We start from the raw sequence: 15,126 nt of genomic DNA on the forward strand, positions 1-15,126 counted from the left end.
AGCTGAATAATGTGTAATGAAACAGCATAGTGTTCTAGTCTTTGGAGTATCTGCCCCATGAGTGGTTGTGAAATGTTTGTTTGTCTGTTACAGATGATACAAAGGTCAACAGGCCAGTACTGACAAATTTGAATGATTTTGTTTTAAATTTGAGTGACAAAAAGGTTCAGGTATATAGGTTTTGAGGGTTAATATGTTATAATGTTAAGATTATGGTACACTATACAGTAATATAACAATGAGCTTTGTCATCACATACAGTGTTTCCTTAACCTTTATCTATCAAGTTGATGCACAGATAAGATCACTAGTAAATTAACTTTCAAAGGCATATCAGTTCTTCATAATGAATTCTAAACGTATAAATTCTAGATTTAACGTTTGAGCTTGTTACCACAAATATCAGAAACTATAGTGTGTGCTCCAATAGGGCATCTGGTGTGAATGGGTGATGTGCTTCACATAGCTAAGGGATTTATGTAAAACATATTAGTTCAGACATTTTGTCACTTAAAACTGGAAATGGTGGCCATACTTGGTAAAACTTGACCCTAGGATAATTTTCAGATTGCTTCATGAATACAAACAGTAGACTATTCTAATGGCTCTCACTTAAACATATGCATAATTGAATGCTGATAGAATGATATTGACTTATTTTGCCAAGGTAGTATTTTCTTTTAAAATGTGCAGCATTTAAAACAGTGTTGCTGTTTGTATCTGCTATTACAATTATATAATGATAATATATTAACACAAGACAAGCAGAAGTTCAATATGACTGATTTATTGAAAAAAGAGAAAAAAAGTATGCAGTTATTAAAGTGTGTGCGGTGAGTGTGCAGTGTGTGTGCGAGAGTCTGAGCGTATATGTGTGTGTGTGTGTGTGTGTGTGTGTGTGTGTGTGTGTGTGTGTGTGTGTGTGTGTGTGTGTGTGTGTGTGCGTGTGTGTGTGTGTGCGTGTGCGCGCGTGTGCGTGTGCACATCTGAGACATTCTGCATGGTGTGTCCAGGTCCAGGGCATGGTGTGGCAAGTTAACATCCTCAGATGTCCAGGTGTCGTGTCCTCAGATGTCCAGGTGTCGTGTCCTCAGATGTCTCCAGGAGTCTTCAGATCCTCCAGGTGTCCTTGGATGTACTTCGTCCTCAGGAAGGTACTAGTAGGCCCCAACTAAACTGCAACAGGTAGCATCTGTAAGGAGAGGGGGGGCATAGAGGGTAGGTGTTAAGACACTACTTTGTAATATATTACTGTATTATATTATTTTGTTGTAATTTTATCGAGAGTATTAAAAAGGATATTAGGGCGATGGGAGCGTGCTCAGCAGCTGGTCCACCCGCTGCTCCAGACAGCTGAAGAGCCCGTCGGCAAGGGCCTGGAGACGGCTGTAGACACTGAGGTCCAGAGAGAAGACCTCCTCCAGGAAGGCCCAGACGTCCGCCTATAAAACCAATAAACCGGTTAGTGTTACACTTTTGGAGTAGATCACAGAAAATGTTCTCAGGGTGCGGTCAGTACTTACCTGCAGCATCTGCCAATATTGATGTGCAGCTGGTGAACAGGCCTCAAAGGGCAGGAAGGCATGAACCACTGCAAGCAGTTGGTCCAGGAACCCACCCTGCACCCGCTATGGGGGAGAGAATAGAGAGAAACAGGGTCAGTTAGGCATCACAACACAATGCAACACGTCACAACAGGCACAGAAAGTATAGTGTTGCTTACAGGGACCAGCTGGGGTCGAGCCACATCAAGCATGCCAAACAACACCAGCTCGAACACAATGTCAAGGACACTGATGTGGTGGATCTGAAACATAAACATGGCATGAATTATACATCTATTCAAGAGATGTGTCTGTGATATGAGTTTATAATGCTAACATACCCTCGCCTCCAGAAGCTCCACCTGAATGCTCAGGGCATTCTCTGGGTTCTGGACGTAGGCCACCAGGTCATCAAAGGCCCGCTGAAAGAGATCCGCATCCTACAGGAGAAATAAAGGTGAGATAGGTGGTAATGGCGTATGCTTCTACCATCAGGATGGGCACAATATCTATAACATAGATGTAAGATAAAACACATACCCTCCCATTCAGCGTAGCCAGGTTGTGCAGGATCATCCTCACAGCAACGCTGGCGTAGTTGCACTGCTGGTCGTCGCTGAGCAGGATCTGATGGAGACAGGACAGGGTTTTGTTAAGGAATCGCTGTCACTATCCACACGCACATCTTTTCTGCACAGAAGAGATGAGCTACTCACGGTGAAGGCCTGCCTGAGGGCTGTCAGTTTGGTCGAGAAGTCCTCCAGTCTCCTTGACTGGAAGAAGTTGCTGTTAAAAAGATTTTGTAAAAAAAATTGTGCATTAGTGCATTTCCAGACAGTTTGACTGGACTACCTAGGCTGTCAGTAACCATATGAGGTAAACTCTGCTCAGGCGACCTGTTCAAGCTAATGCTAATACCCAATACCCAAACCCAAGGGAGAAGTGTGTATACTGCATGTGAGGAAGGCTGTACTGTACTTACAAGAGTGAGGGCACCTCCCGAGCCTCAGGCAGGAGGCAGCTGTCCTCTGATCCCTACCATTGCAGATATTCATTTACAAATCGTCAGCATGGTGAAGCAAATGCAGCTGGTCTAAACATCAACTAAACAACTTAGAAGATACATTTCTGTCAGTGATAGATTGGTTGAGTTAAACATGAGTGCTCAAAATCACCTGGGCAGAGCTCTGAGTGTCGTCAGCAGCAGCAGCAGCTGAGGCGTCAGCACCAGGTGAGTCAGTGGGACCAGAGGTGTCAGCAGCACCATCAGCAGACGGGTCAGGGACCACAGGGGCAGGGACGGAGGTGGTTTCGGACCTCTCTGAGCTCACCAGTGATCCGTTGGCAGACATGTTCACCCGCTTGTAGGTCCTGGATGTCTGGATGACCTGATTGGAGATCATATCATTGTATGTGAAAAATGAAAACCTGCTCCATCAGTTAACACAAAAGGTAAAAAGATAATTTGATCATAATTAAAAGTAGTTTGTACCGGAACTCCATCCATGAGAACCAACAACTTGGACTCTTGCTCATGGTAAGACCCTGCACGGACGAGCTCACCACAGCGCCACTAGGAAAAGAAAACAAGGATAAATTTAAAGCTCAGTAATTCCTCTTCAGCCAAATCAACACCATCTCTACCTCGATGATGGTTGCAGCATCAATGGTGGTGTAGGTGTCACGGTTGCCCAACAGTGAGACAGTTTTAGGCCTTGATAAGCTAAAGCCTATAGTAATGCAAGTAATACAATACAATAATAAATAATACCATATTATCTTTTTTTAGTTACCTCTGCATCAACCACAAAGTTCTCATCAGCGGTGAACCAGAACTGCGTCCTCAGTGATCCCTCCACTGTCTCCCCTGAGCACCGCCTCTCTCCGACCATCTGGATACAAGACCACACATGTGACAAGGAGACAAGAGCAGTCTAAATGGATTCATATTCATAAAACGGTATCTTAACATTTTCAAAATGGAGTAAGTGCATACCGCAGGACCGCGGGAGAACAGGGTGGACGATCTGTACACCATGGTGTAACGAAGCAGGGTCTGGACATCCCACTGCAATTTCACAGAACATTATACATTTTCAGTAAGGCATACTGACACACTGAGCTTTTCAATTTGTAACTGGTTTCACTTGGTCATTTGGATACATTTGGATATTTCTGTTCTTTGTTAGGTGGTTGATGAAGAATGACAAATAACAGCACCCTTGTCAAAATCAAATTGAATAAATACCCCAGATGGCTGCTGCTGTCCATCCACACCATCCAGAGTGACCTATAAAACAGAAAACTTGTTAAGACCTGCTGTTGTAGGCAGCCTACATTTGGGTTGTATTGCTCAATGTAATGAGTATAGTACTAAACCAAAAGACAAACAAGTGCCTGCTTACCAGCTGGGGTGTGACAGGGTCCACATGGATGAATCCTGTGAGTTGAATCAAATGTTTAAGGAATGGCAATTATTGTTTTATAAAACAACATATTCTAAAAGGAGTGATCACTATAAGTTAACGAAGTGCACAACTACTTAGCTTAGCCAACTAGATTACTGGGTAGTTAACCTGCAATTTGATTTACAATCTACCTAACACATACTGAAGGTCTTTATAATATATAGTTACCGTCTTTCCAGTCCGGCTGAGTTCCCACCTCCGCGATCTCCCACACAGCCTGGGTTGCAGAGACAGCCGTCTCCTGTACCGCCTGGACACCAGCCTCAGCCCTCTGACACTCTGCCTGGATGCCAGCCTCCACCGTTTCCCATTTGGACTGGGTCCCAGCATCAGCCGTTTCCCAGCCAGCTTGGGTCGAAGCCTCTGCTGTTTCCCACAGTACTTGGGTCCCAGCGTCAGCCGTTTCCCAGCCGGCTTGGGTCGAAGCCTCAGCTGTTTCCCAGTCCGTCTGGGTGCCGATCTCGACAGTCTCCTCCTGCCCCCTGGAAAACAGAAAACAGCTCCCACAGGCCAGCTGTGCAGACCACTGGGCGAAACTAGCAAAGAGGTTATTAGGTGTCGCCATTAAAAAGATCAAATTAAACTGCAACAATTTAAAAACAAACAAACCCAACAATCTTGTAATGCTAGCCTAGACTAGCTTAGGCTTTAGCCTGATGGATCAAGTAGCCTAACCTACAGTAGGTGAATTGACAGTTATCAAACCTTAAATGAACAAAATATAAATTAAATAGGCTGTAAAGCTTGCTGGAGACAGAAATAGCTAAATGTAATTAGCAGAAGATGTCAAAGTCGTCAGAGAAAAGTCAAAATGTGTCTGGTCAATGTGTTGTCCAAGAGCAACTTAACAGAAAAAAGTGAATTTTTCTTAAAATTCTACTTTGCTTGTTCTAGAATGGAATTCCTGCAAAATTCTGTCTAAGCAGAATTCATGACGTTACAGGCTATGGCTAAGGTGGCGCAATGCATTCACATCACACACAAAAAAATCAGGTTATCTAATATTTATGAGAGAGTATCTCATAATTACGGCATATTATCTCATAATTACGATATAATTTTCTCGTAATTACGAGATAATTATGACACATTTCCAATTCTGCCCCTGTGTGTTGCAATGACATGGTCTAGCTAGCTAGCTACATTAGAGAAGATAGAGCTAACCTTGGGGTCTTAAAACACCATCAAGCTCAAATCATATTTACGAGAAAGGAGCTTCTTTCTCAACTGTACCTCAACACCAACATCCTTGCCCTGTGGTGTTCCCCAGGGGTAAATTGGGGCCACTATTATTCAACCTCTATATGCTCCCACTTGGACAAATCATCAAAAATAATGATTTCATATCATGCAGATGACAATTTACTTCTGTCACCAAATCACTGAATCTCTGTCAGTGTATTGACCAAATTAACAACTGGATGTCTCAAATTTTTCTTCAGCCGAACAAAGAAAAAACTGAAGTAATTATATTTGGTAAAAAGGAGGAAAGACTCCTTGACACAAAAGGGTTCAAAGCAAAGGATACTGTTAAAAATCTTGTAGGCCTATTAATTGACAGTGATCTAAATTTCAAGAGCCACATGAAAGCAAGGGCCAAAGTATTGATCCACATTGCCAAAGTAAGAGGGCTGTCAAAACTTGATTTTGAAAACCTCATTCATCTCCAGCAGGGTTGATTACTGCAATGGGCTTTCACAGGCCTTCCTAAAAAGACTATCAAACAGCTTCAGGTGATACAAAACGCTGCAGCTATGGGTTCTCACAAAAACTAAAAGAACTGACCACATTACTCCAATTCTTATGTCCCTGCACTGGCTTCCAGTAGTCACAGAATTGACTTTTAAAGCACTACTGGTTGTTTATAGGCTAAATCAGTACATGGAGCAGGAACTAAATACCTATCAGACATGCTTCAGCAGTACATACTACTAACTTACTAATACTAACCTTCACAACCTCTCAGGTCTCAGGAGATAAACCTGTTATTTAAACCTGCTGTTAGAACTAAACATGGCAACATGGTGAAGCTGCTTTTAGCTGCTACAGTATGTGCAGTGTTGGGCAAGTTACTTCAAAAGTGTAATGCATTATTTATTACTTGTTACTGTCATCTCAAAGTAATTTGTTACATTACAATATTACTGTCTTTGAATTGTAAGGCATTACACTACGTTTACATTACTTTCACCAAAATAACAGGAAATATGGATTTGGTGTTCTCAATAGATCTTCATGTGTTCAATGCAGCTCATTACACGGCAGGAGGTGATGTGGTATGGCATAATGACTGAGCTAGGTTTATGGCTAACAAAAGAACAATATAATGGTTGCAGTTTTGGCTCATGGGACGATGTAGGCCCCAAAGGCCAAAGGTCACTCACAACTTAATATAGTAAAAATAGCCATAGTGAAATTGTATGTTGACTTTAAATGGTTCTCATCATTGCTGGTTGCCTTTCCTTCCACTTACAGTGGTGTAGACTTAATTTTAGTTATTCTCACTGCTTGAAATGAGAAGTATAGCCTAAACATGTTAGATCTGTTGCATGAATGGCAGAGATAACTCAAATTCCCTTTCTACAGTCATCTAAACAAGGCAATCAAATTCCAGGACCAGCATAGATGACTTTTTTAATTCTTGGATAATCTTCTCTGGTGCCAATTGAGCATTTCTCAATTTTGGATTAAAAAGCAAAGTAACTTCAGTTACTGAGAGTTGTACCGAGTAAAATATTACTGAAATTGTATTGGTAATGCCTTACATTACTGCATTACAGCAAAAAGCAGTGCATTACTGTAATTACATTACTTTTTTAATGCATTACTCCCAACACTGAGTATGCGGCTCAGCTCTGGAACCAACTTTCGGATGACATCAAAAAGGCCCCAACTGGCCCCTAAATCTAGACTTAAGACCAAACTGTTCTAAGATGCCTTCTGCTAACTGCACTGAATTACAAATTCTGAATCTGTCTTTAAATTATTCTACCTGTGTCTTTTTATTTATTCTTTATTTTTAAACGATTTTGCCTTGTGTATTTTATGTTTTTTTTTTATTATCTTTACTTTTTAAACTATTCTTTGACTATTGCCCTTCTATGCTTTTATTTACCATTACTGTTTGTTTTTTGTTTATGTAAAGCGCACTGAATGACCTCAGTGTATATGTAATGTGCTATATCAATAAACTTGACTTGACTTGGACATTCTGCCCCTAATTCAAAAAGGCCAGACCTGACACCCCGCCATAACAATAAGGCACAACTGAAAACATACAGAGCAAAGATACTGGTGTTCTGTCCTTATGTGAACAGTTCAATGACACAGAGTTTGAGTATAAGGAGAGAGCTCTGTAACAGTGTAGTTATTTCTTGTGTGATAATGTACCCACACGCACATACACACACGCACACACACACACACACACACACACACACACACACACACACACAGGCACACACAGAGATAGACATAGACTCAGATATGTATTCTACCATGCATAACAGCATCTAAAATTATACAGTCTTTTAATCAAATAATCAAATGCCTTTCTTCAAAACCATAAGAGTTCATACAAACAGTATGATTATGGAAATGTACTGTACAGAGTTAAAAGTATTTTTTCCTATAGCCTGTGGTAGGTATATAAAAAATCAGTACAAACATGTTGCACTATAGTCCATTGAAATATTAAGTCTTTTGTTCCCGAAGGTGAGGTCAAATCTCCCATATTCCCACATCTTCTGATAGTAACTTCCTTGGGCTGAATAATTGACATCGCCCAGCAGAAATGAATGTGCTGCATTTTGCAAGGATCCCTGGGAGAACATTCCTGGTCAGATTTGCTGCATTGGTCTTAGGTTTGGAGCCACCTGTTTTTTTTTAACAATCAAAGAGAAAGAGTGAAAGTCTTATTATACCAAACAATATCTGGGGCAAATAAAAATACATGCAAATGTATTTAAAGAATTGCATAACAATCCAAATGACTCATAGTTTTTTTATTTAATTAACATGCCTAACCTTAAAATCGGTCCCTGTGAAAGTCCGAATATCATCAGGGGACAACCCTTCCCATATCTCAACAAGGGTGAGACCAGATGTCTTATCGACATCAAATACAGCCTGAAAGGAAGAGATGGAATGATACGTGTGTGTGTGACAGAGAGAGAGTTAACTATTTGTCATGCCAATAAAGCACCTTTTGAATTTGAATTGCATTTGAGAGAGAGAGAGAGAGAGAGAGAGAGAGAGAGAGAGAGAGAGAGAAAGAGGTTGATAAGTTGGATACAGTGTTGAAGTAAAGAGGTCAAATAGTGACGATCAGCCCTGACCTTTTCTGTGATAATGCGATCCACGCAGTGTTTGCCAGTAAGGGGTAGAGTGCATTTCTCCAGGATTTTGTGTTTCCCACCCTGACAGTAGGCAAGAGGTCACCATGAAACCAGTCCACCAAAGCTTATCAAATGAGACACAGAACATGTGTTTCATTTACAGTGAAGAAATGAATTACCTTGGCAGAGTGCTCCATGGTGACTACTACTTTGGTTCCAGCGCTGGCCACTAGATCCATGGCTCCCCCCATGCCCTTAACCATCTTCCCCTGAAACGTGGAATAAGATACCAGGACATGATACTGCCTGCAGTCACACCACCACATATTCTACTAAATGGGAAATAGGAAAAAGGAAATACAAACATACATACATACATACACACGCTCGCTTGCATGCTCACTCACACACTCTTACACACACACAGCTACACATGTTTAAAGAACATACAGGTATCATCCAGTTGGCCAGATCTCCATACTTAGACACCTGCATGGCCCCCAGCATCGTCAAGTCAATATGACCTCTGTGAGAGAGGAGAACAAGTTCAGTTGACAAAGAAAAATCAGAATGGGAAACTAGAGAAAATCACAAAGAAAGAAAGAGGGAGAGAGAGAGAAAGAGAGAGAGATAGAAACTACTAACCCCCTGATCATGGCAAAAGACTCATCACTGGAGAAGTAGGCAGCCCCAGGCATCACTGTAACGGTCTCCTTTCCTATAATAAAAAAAGGAAGGGCCAAGTTTTTACATGTTGTCATTTGGAAGTATCCAGTTGTGTCCATATTCTGCTTTTCAGAATCTGTCATTTGCTCCACCTTACCAGCATTGATGAGGTCTGGATCCACTTCATTTTCAGTTGGATAAGGCCCCTTTAAGAATAATACCAGTGCACAGTGCAGTCAATGTCATCACTAAACCTGTATCTTTCTAGGATGCAGAGGCAGACTACCTAATGGTCCAGACTGAGACTGTAACTTCATTTCACTTGAATGAAAATTTGATTACCACATTGGCTGTTCCTGTAGATCAACTTATAAAGCAAAACCAAGGTTGCGGATTGGATCCCAGACACTATTATACTACAGGCAGAAACTAACTGCAGCTCTGCCTCAAACCTCAGATGCACCAGCTCACTACAATAATATTTGCACTTAGGCAAATTATATACTGTTAACTTATTTTCTCGAAATCCATTGCATAATTTTGGTATAAAGGTATTTTCATTTGTAATCCTGTATTATCAAAGTGAAATGGTTAATAGAACGTTTCAACGGCGTGAGAGTTTGTGTGTTCTCGGGAGTGCATGGAAGTCGATGAACATTGAAAAACTAACGTTGACCAAAGAAAATATTGTCGGATAGCATGGCGCCAGTACTGGTGTGCTGTGTTTTCATTTGTTATTGTTATGTTGTGCGTCTCACCAATCCCAGAATGCCATTCTCACTCTGCAGGTGTACAGTGATGTCAGGGCTGATGTAGTTGCTAGCCATCATGGGGATTCCGATGCCAAGGTTGGCTTTTGGCTGTTAAGGCAACGTTTTTCTTATGTAGTTATCATCTCACAGTCCAGTCATGTCTTGTGCTTCACAAAACACAGAGAAATCTTAACGGCAGTATAAGCAGTGATGGGCAAGCTACTTAGAAAATGTAGCTTAAATGAAGATTAAGAGTAGCTTGTATCTTAGCTCACTACATTTTGGCCATCACTGAGTATAAAAAACCTAGGATCATAAGCGCAAACACTGGTGGGTTACCTCAATGCTTCCACACACTACATAATAGCTTTAATTCATGCATGAGACACTGCTCATTTCCTGACTTTGAGTTGTATATGATGGGCTGGATAAAAGACAGCTATAAGGTATCTTCTAATCTTCTAAGAACAAACAAAAAGCTCAAATTCATATTATCATATTTAACTAATATTTGGATTCACTGGTAAATACGCTCCTTTAACATGAATGATTATTTTCAAAAGTTGTCATAACAATGGAAAACTCCTTTGAGGTGGGACATTTAGCTTGTGTTCCACCCATAGACATAAGAGATATAAGAGCCTGTTCTACAGTCTCTGGTCCCGTCTGAAGGATACCGTACATTCCGTCTTCAAACTCAAGGGCAGCACGCCGAATGATCCTCTCCCTTGTGATGTCAGAGTCCTTACGTGGCTCAGGCTTATGCTGTTGTTTATCTGACCGCACTGTCCTTTTCTGTGAAGTTGATGGACACAGATGTGCAAATGATTGGAAGTGGGCCATTAACTCAAGTTGTATATCAGAAGGTTTTATTTAAAATACTCTGACCTCTATTCTTTTCTCATAGCTGGCTCCTTTCACTATACGATCCACATAAATGCTTGGGATGTGGATGTCCTCTGCAGCAAATGTCCCGATGTCTACCACTTCCTCAACCTGAGCAGGACATATGGGGCTTCAGTTCATTGCAAAGGATGTGTCTGCTGCTCAAGTGAAAGTGTTAGCGGTACTGCATGTTGAGTTTTTTCATGTTGTCAATATGTTAATGTTGAATAGTGCATACAAAAAAAATAATGTAGTCTATGTTGCTCATGGTGGCAATGACATTGGTGGCAAAAATTAGCTCAATATAAATCTATGAATATAATACATTCTGGAAACAATAATGCCAACCTCCACTACTGTTATTTTGGCTGCCTTGCACATGGGTTGATTGAAGTTTCGAGCTGTTTTCCTGGCAAGAGAGGCCAATGATTGTTAATATATACTGACATCTACTGGAGTTTACCTGTAATGATGGAAGAATTTATTCATATATGCAATGTGCTTCTTGATAGACTGATCACTAGTCACCAAGTTCACCAGGAGCTAAACCACATTCTAAAACCAGCCTCTTACCTGAACACTACGTTTCCAGCCATGTCACATTTCCAAGCTTTGATGAGAGCATAGTCACCAGTGATGGCTTTTTCCATCACATAATGCCTACCATTGAATTCCTGCACCTGTGCTCAGAGATGAAAGAGACAGAGGATATTTTTCCCCCACACACGCTTCCTGTAAGCACTTAAAATTGTTTTGTTGTATGTACTACATATTGTATTATTATTTCAAATAACAATGGCAATAGGTTTGAATGGACCCCAATCCAACCTCTCTCCTCTCACTGGCAATAGCCACACTGCCGTCCTTATTGTACTTGATGGGGGCACCTCCCTCCTGCACCAGTGTGCCGTATCCAGTGGGTGTGAAGAAGGCAGGGATGCCCGCCCCGCCAGCTCGTACCCTCTCTGCCAACGTGCCCTACAGGAGAACAACATACTGGCAGCGAGTGCATAAGTGTGTGATGTGTGATGTGATCGTGTGTATGCGTGCGTATGTGTGTGTGTGTCGGTGTATGTGTATGAGATTATTGATAGTATACTGTATGTACGGTACTGAATGTTACCTGTGGGGTCAGCTCCACCTCCAGTTCTCCACATAGATACTGTCTCTCAAATTCTGCATTTTCCCCGACATATGACGAGATCATCCTCTTGATTTGCTTTGTTCTTAGCAAAAGCCCCAGTCCGAAGTGATCTACTCTGAAACACACAAGGATATGTGAAAGCTAAACCTCACAGATTCAAAAGTTATTACCGGTATCTATACTTCAGACAGCAGAGGAATATGGGGTAGGGGCACTTCTGATCAATGAGCCTGCATTTAAATCAGTTACATTATCACTACAATAGAATTTATGCATTTCATTTATTTAGTAGATGTTTTTCTCCAAAGGTTGGTTTATTTGTTGGGATAGGAAAAATACTGAGGAAAAAATACTTTGTTTTAAGTATCTTAACTTGTATTGCTGGAAATTAATTGTACACATTGTTTGTAAAGCATTGAAAACATTGAGTTATTTTATTCAGCATTTTATCAATTATTACAACACAATAGTCCTTTGCAAAAAACCAAAAAAAGACAGTGCACCGCTGGCCTTGCATGAATGATGTCCAAAAACAACAAAATGTTCCCTGAAACATTCTCTCACACCCCCTCTGTTTTCCCATTACCATGACATAGTGTATCATACTCCGGCAGTAGGGTGTTAAAGATCTAACATGTTTTGACTCTACTCAGTAGACAGCTGTCAGATTTACATTTTCAGGACTGTAATTTCTCTAATGCCGTTGCAGAAACCTTCTAAAAATGTGAAGAGTAATTAAACCTGTCTACATTCTGTTTAGGCAAGTTTTGATACATTTTACTGTGGACAAACGTAGTCATGTGGATTGAGAACCTATATGACTAAATGTCTGATCAGGTTTCAAACTGGGATTTGTTTAGATTACCACCCTTAAATCACATTATATACTTGATTGGGCAAATTCAACACTTGTATTTGGATGATAGTCCACTGTTGGATTACCTCCCAATACCGAGTTAAGACTATGGCAAGAGATTGGATTAAGATATTAAAATAGTAATTTTAATAGGTTTAAATGAATGGGAAAAGCAGTGCTTGAAACAAAGTTACATATAAGTTGCAGGAGCCAGCATGACTGTCAAAATCAGGCTTCCCATGAATTTAGACTCTTACCCTGCATTGTTGCTTACTGCTGTGATACCTTTCACCCCTGTTCTTAGTAGACCATTGATCAGATTCTCTGGGATTCCACACAGGCCAAATCCTAAAGCAAAAGTACAAGGCAAACAACGTGATTTTACTCCAGAGAGCAACTCGGTCAAGGAAAAGACTCGTCAGAGGAGGAAGTGCAAATCACAGGCAGGAAATACCTTATCAAGGGGGGAGGTTTATACATCCTGATTCCATGGACATGTCGCTTTATTAATCTACCAGCTGTTTGTTTAGCATGCTGAAAGAATGTAATCTTTGACATACATCCAACCAGATGTTATGTTATATGTGTGTTTTGGAAGTAGGCTACAGATTTGAATAAGGCAGGCCTACATTTGTCTTTACTGATCTCTCATGCTTGTCCACTCATTCCAGAAATATACATGTCATTGCAGTTGCACGTTGTATGGAGATGTTCTTCATCCACATGCAGGCTCTTTTCATGGCCTACCTCCTACTAGTAGTGTGGAGCCATCTGGGATATCTCCAACTGCCTCTGTAGGGTTATTGAAAAACTGTGCATTTTTGGCACAAGTGGTGGAAAAACAGCACCCAATACTCTGTTGGAAGAGCACAAGAAACATTATCCAAGTGTAAAGTTGCACCTGTTCATGATAGTAATGAAATCACCACACAATTGTCCTTTGAGAAATGCTGTGTGAATCAAAAACATCGTTTTTTTATGTGTCTTTTTTTACATCGTTTTTTTTATGTGTCTTTTTTTACACACATACTTTTCATGCTATTTGGATAAAAGAGAAAGAGGCAAACAGGTGATTTTCACAGTATAGGCCAATTTTCCACCTTCTTCTGGCAAGCACAGTAATCAGTAGATGCTACTGATTGTGCCTCTAGGTTATTTTTATGGCTTAGTGAAACTGTGGTTTTGGCAAGTCCTGCAGAGAGTGAAAGGGGGTTATTTAAACAGTAAGTCAACACACTGACACAAGTCCAAACTCCCCTCATTACTGGAACCGTCCTAGAGAGGGGAAATTAGACGCTTACGCACACACATCACTTACCGCAGTAAGTGCAGAGACCACAGTGGAAATACATGTCCCTTTTTTCTTGTTTACAACACTAGAATATCTAATATCTAGAATATGTTTTCTGTGCAATTTCCATGACTACCAGTAATTGCATCATTCCATACCTGCCGCAAGTCTAATCGCTGTTCCATTTGAGAATGATGACATCAATTAATACGTTTTTGCCAATGGCGAGCAAAGAACAACACAACATGATAGTGTGGTTGTCATATAGGACCTAGTAATTATGTTAGCAGGACTTTTTTATTAAAAAATTGAAACTTATAACAACAGACAACAAAAACCAATTTCAAAACACTGAATATCATTTTCCATTTTGATTGGTAATAGAGCCAAAATAGATAGAGCTTTAGCTAATAGAGCTTTGCAGACAATAACTAACAATAATGTTCACTGAGTTTTCAATCTTATAAAATAGGCTTCTTACCTTTGCTTGAACACGGGCTCTTATGTCTTTTGCGAGAAATCTGTACATACTTCTCAAAAACATATCACCTCTTGATAGAGCTGTAGGTGAGGCCATTATCAGAACCATTAAAATGGCCTTCTTTTGATGAGGAATGGGTTTCTCAAGATACTCAACACTGTGTTAACGGTGTTTCTCAGAAAAGCAGACAAATGAAAAGGGGTGGGCTGACTGCTGTCAATGTAGGCCAGGCAATGGACATTTGCTTTTTGACATTTAGTCACAGTCCAATGGCTATTCAAATCTGACAGTGTAGGTGATGTCAGATATTTGGACTGTTAAAGTACAGTAGGTTACAACCCTTTAGGTAATGTTCTATAGAAATTATTTTGTTGTTTTTCTATGATCATTATGTAAATGCTGTTTTTGCATCTAAATGTTCATGTGACTTCTGAGAAATGTTGATTAATGTGCATGAGTGTCATAATGTCAAATAGGAATTTTGACATATACATATAAACAGTAAAAATCAGGACTTATTACATGAAAATAAGTGTGTGAGAAAGAAAGAGGACAGCGCATGAGCTCTCCTTCCATCGCAATGTGTGCAGTGCATGCTTTAGATAAATAGAAGTTTTGTTATTTACAGGTTTTTAAAACAATATGTATTATCAGTGTCCAGTAGGTAAATAGGACAAATAATAATAATAATAATAATAATAA

At 40.3% G+C, this 15,126-nt stretch overlaps 2 protein-coding genes across 3 annotated transcripts; both read right to left on the bottom strand.

Moving 5' to 3' along the window:
• Positions 1-966: 966 nt before the first annotated feature.
• Positions 967-4,779, bottom strand: LOC125304346. The gene is made up of 14 exons (XM_048258534.1): positions 4,181-4,779; positions 3,950-3,984; positions 3,793-3,834; positions 3,541-3,612; positions 3,338-3,436; positions 3,037-3,117; positions 2,720-2,932; positions 2,527-2,579; positions 2,261-2,330; positions 2,085-2,171; positions 1,886-1,984; positions 1,724-1,807; positions 1,524-1,628; positions 967-1,442 (listed from the first exon to the last, which is right to left on the bottom strand). The coding sequence occupies exons 1-14, from the start codon at positions 4,575-4,577 to the stop codon at positions 1,302-1,304; spliced, it is 1,578 nt and encodes a 525-aa protein (XP_048114491.1). The 5' UTR covers positions 4,578-4,779; the 3' UTR covers positions 967-1,301.
• A 2,720-nt stretch (positions 4,780-7,499) lies between these two features.
• LOC125304568 (succinyl-CoA:3-ketoacid coenzyme A transferase 1, mitochondrial-like) lies at positions 7,500-14,638 on the bottom strand. 2 transcript variants are annotated; one of them, XM_048258959.1, is made up of 17 exons: positions 14,425-14,638; positions 13,400-13,508; positions 12,910-13,000; positions 11,776-11,911; positions 11,481-11,630; positions 11,226-11,332; positions 11,001-11,061; positions 10,656-10,763; positions 10,445-10,562; positions 9,774-9,868; positions 9,173-9,221; positions 8,995-9,067; positions 8,800-8,875; positions 8,529-8,618; positions 8,350-8,430; positions 8,039-8,140; positions 7,500-7,887 (listed from the first exon to the last, which is right to left on the bottom strand). In XM_048258959.1, exons 1-17 carry the CDS (start codon positions 14,530-14,532, stop codon positions 7,852-7,854), a joined length of 1,590 nt encoding a protein of 529 aa, XP_048114916.1. In that variant the 5' UTR covers positions 14,533-14,638; the 3' UTR covers positions 7,500-7,851. The 2 variants fall into 2 exon arrangements, with proteins under 2 accessions (XP_048114916.1, XP_048114917.1); XM_048258960.1 differs by lacking the exons at positions 13,400-13,508; positions 14,425-14,638 and having other exon boundaries at positions 11,776-11,906; positions 12,910-12,997.
• Between the last annotated feature and the right edge of the window lie 488 nt (positions 14,639-15,126).

This window comes from Alosa alosa, chromosome 12 (genome assembly GCF_017589495.1).
Source record: "Alosa alosa isolate M-15738 ecotype Scorff River chromosome 12, AALO_Geno_1.1, whole genome shotgun sequence".
In the NCBI taxonomy this organism is placed as follows: Eukaryota; Metazoa; Chordata; class Actinopteri; order Clupeiformes; family Clupeidae; genus Alosa; species Alosa alosa.

Bases quoted from the DNA above. Each gene is read 5' to 3' on its own strand.
- LOC125304346 (XM_048258534.1), bottom strand. From the start codon at position 4,577: ATGGCGACACCTAATAACCTCTTTGCTAGTTTCGCCCAGTGGTCTGCA. The intron at 1,808-1,885 runs GTATGTTAGCAT...TTTATGTTTCAG, and splicing joins TGGAGCTTCTGGAGGCGAGG to ATCCACCACATCAGTGTCCT. The intron at 1,443-1,523 runs GTAAGTACTGAC...TTGGTTTTATAG, and splicing joins AATATTGGCAGATGCTGCAG to GCGGACGTCTGGGCCTTCCT.
- LOC125304568 (XM_048258959.1), bottom strand. From the start codon at position 14,532: ATGGTTCTGATAATGGCCTCACCTACAGCTCTATCAAGAGGTGATATG. The intron at 11,912-12,909 runs GTAAGAGTCTAA...TGTGTGTTTCAG, and splicing joins GCAGTAAGCAACAATGCAGG to AGTAGATCACTTCGGACTGG. The intron at 11,631-11,775 runs GTAACATTCAGT...GTTCTCCTGTAG, and splicing joins AGGTGGAGCTGACCCCACAG to GGCACGTTGGCAGAGAGGGT.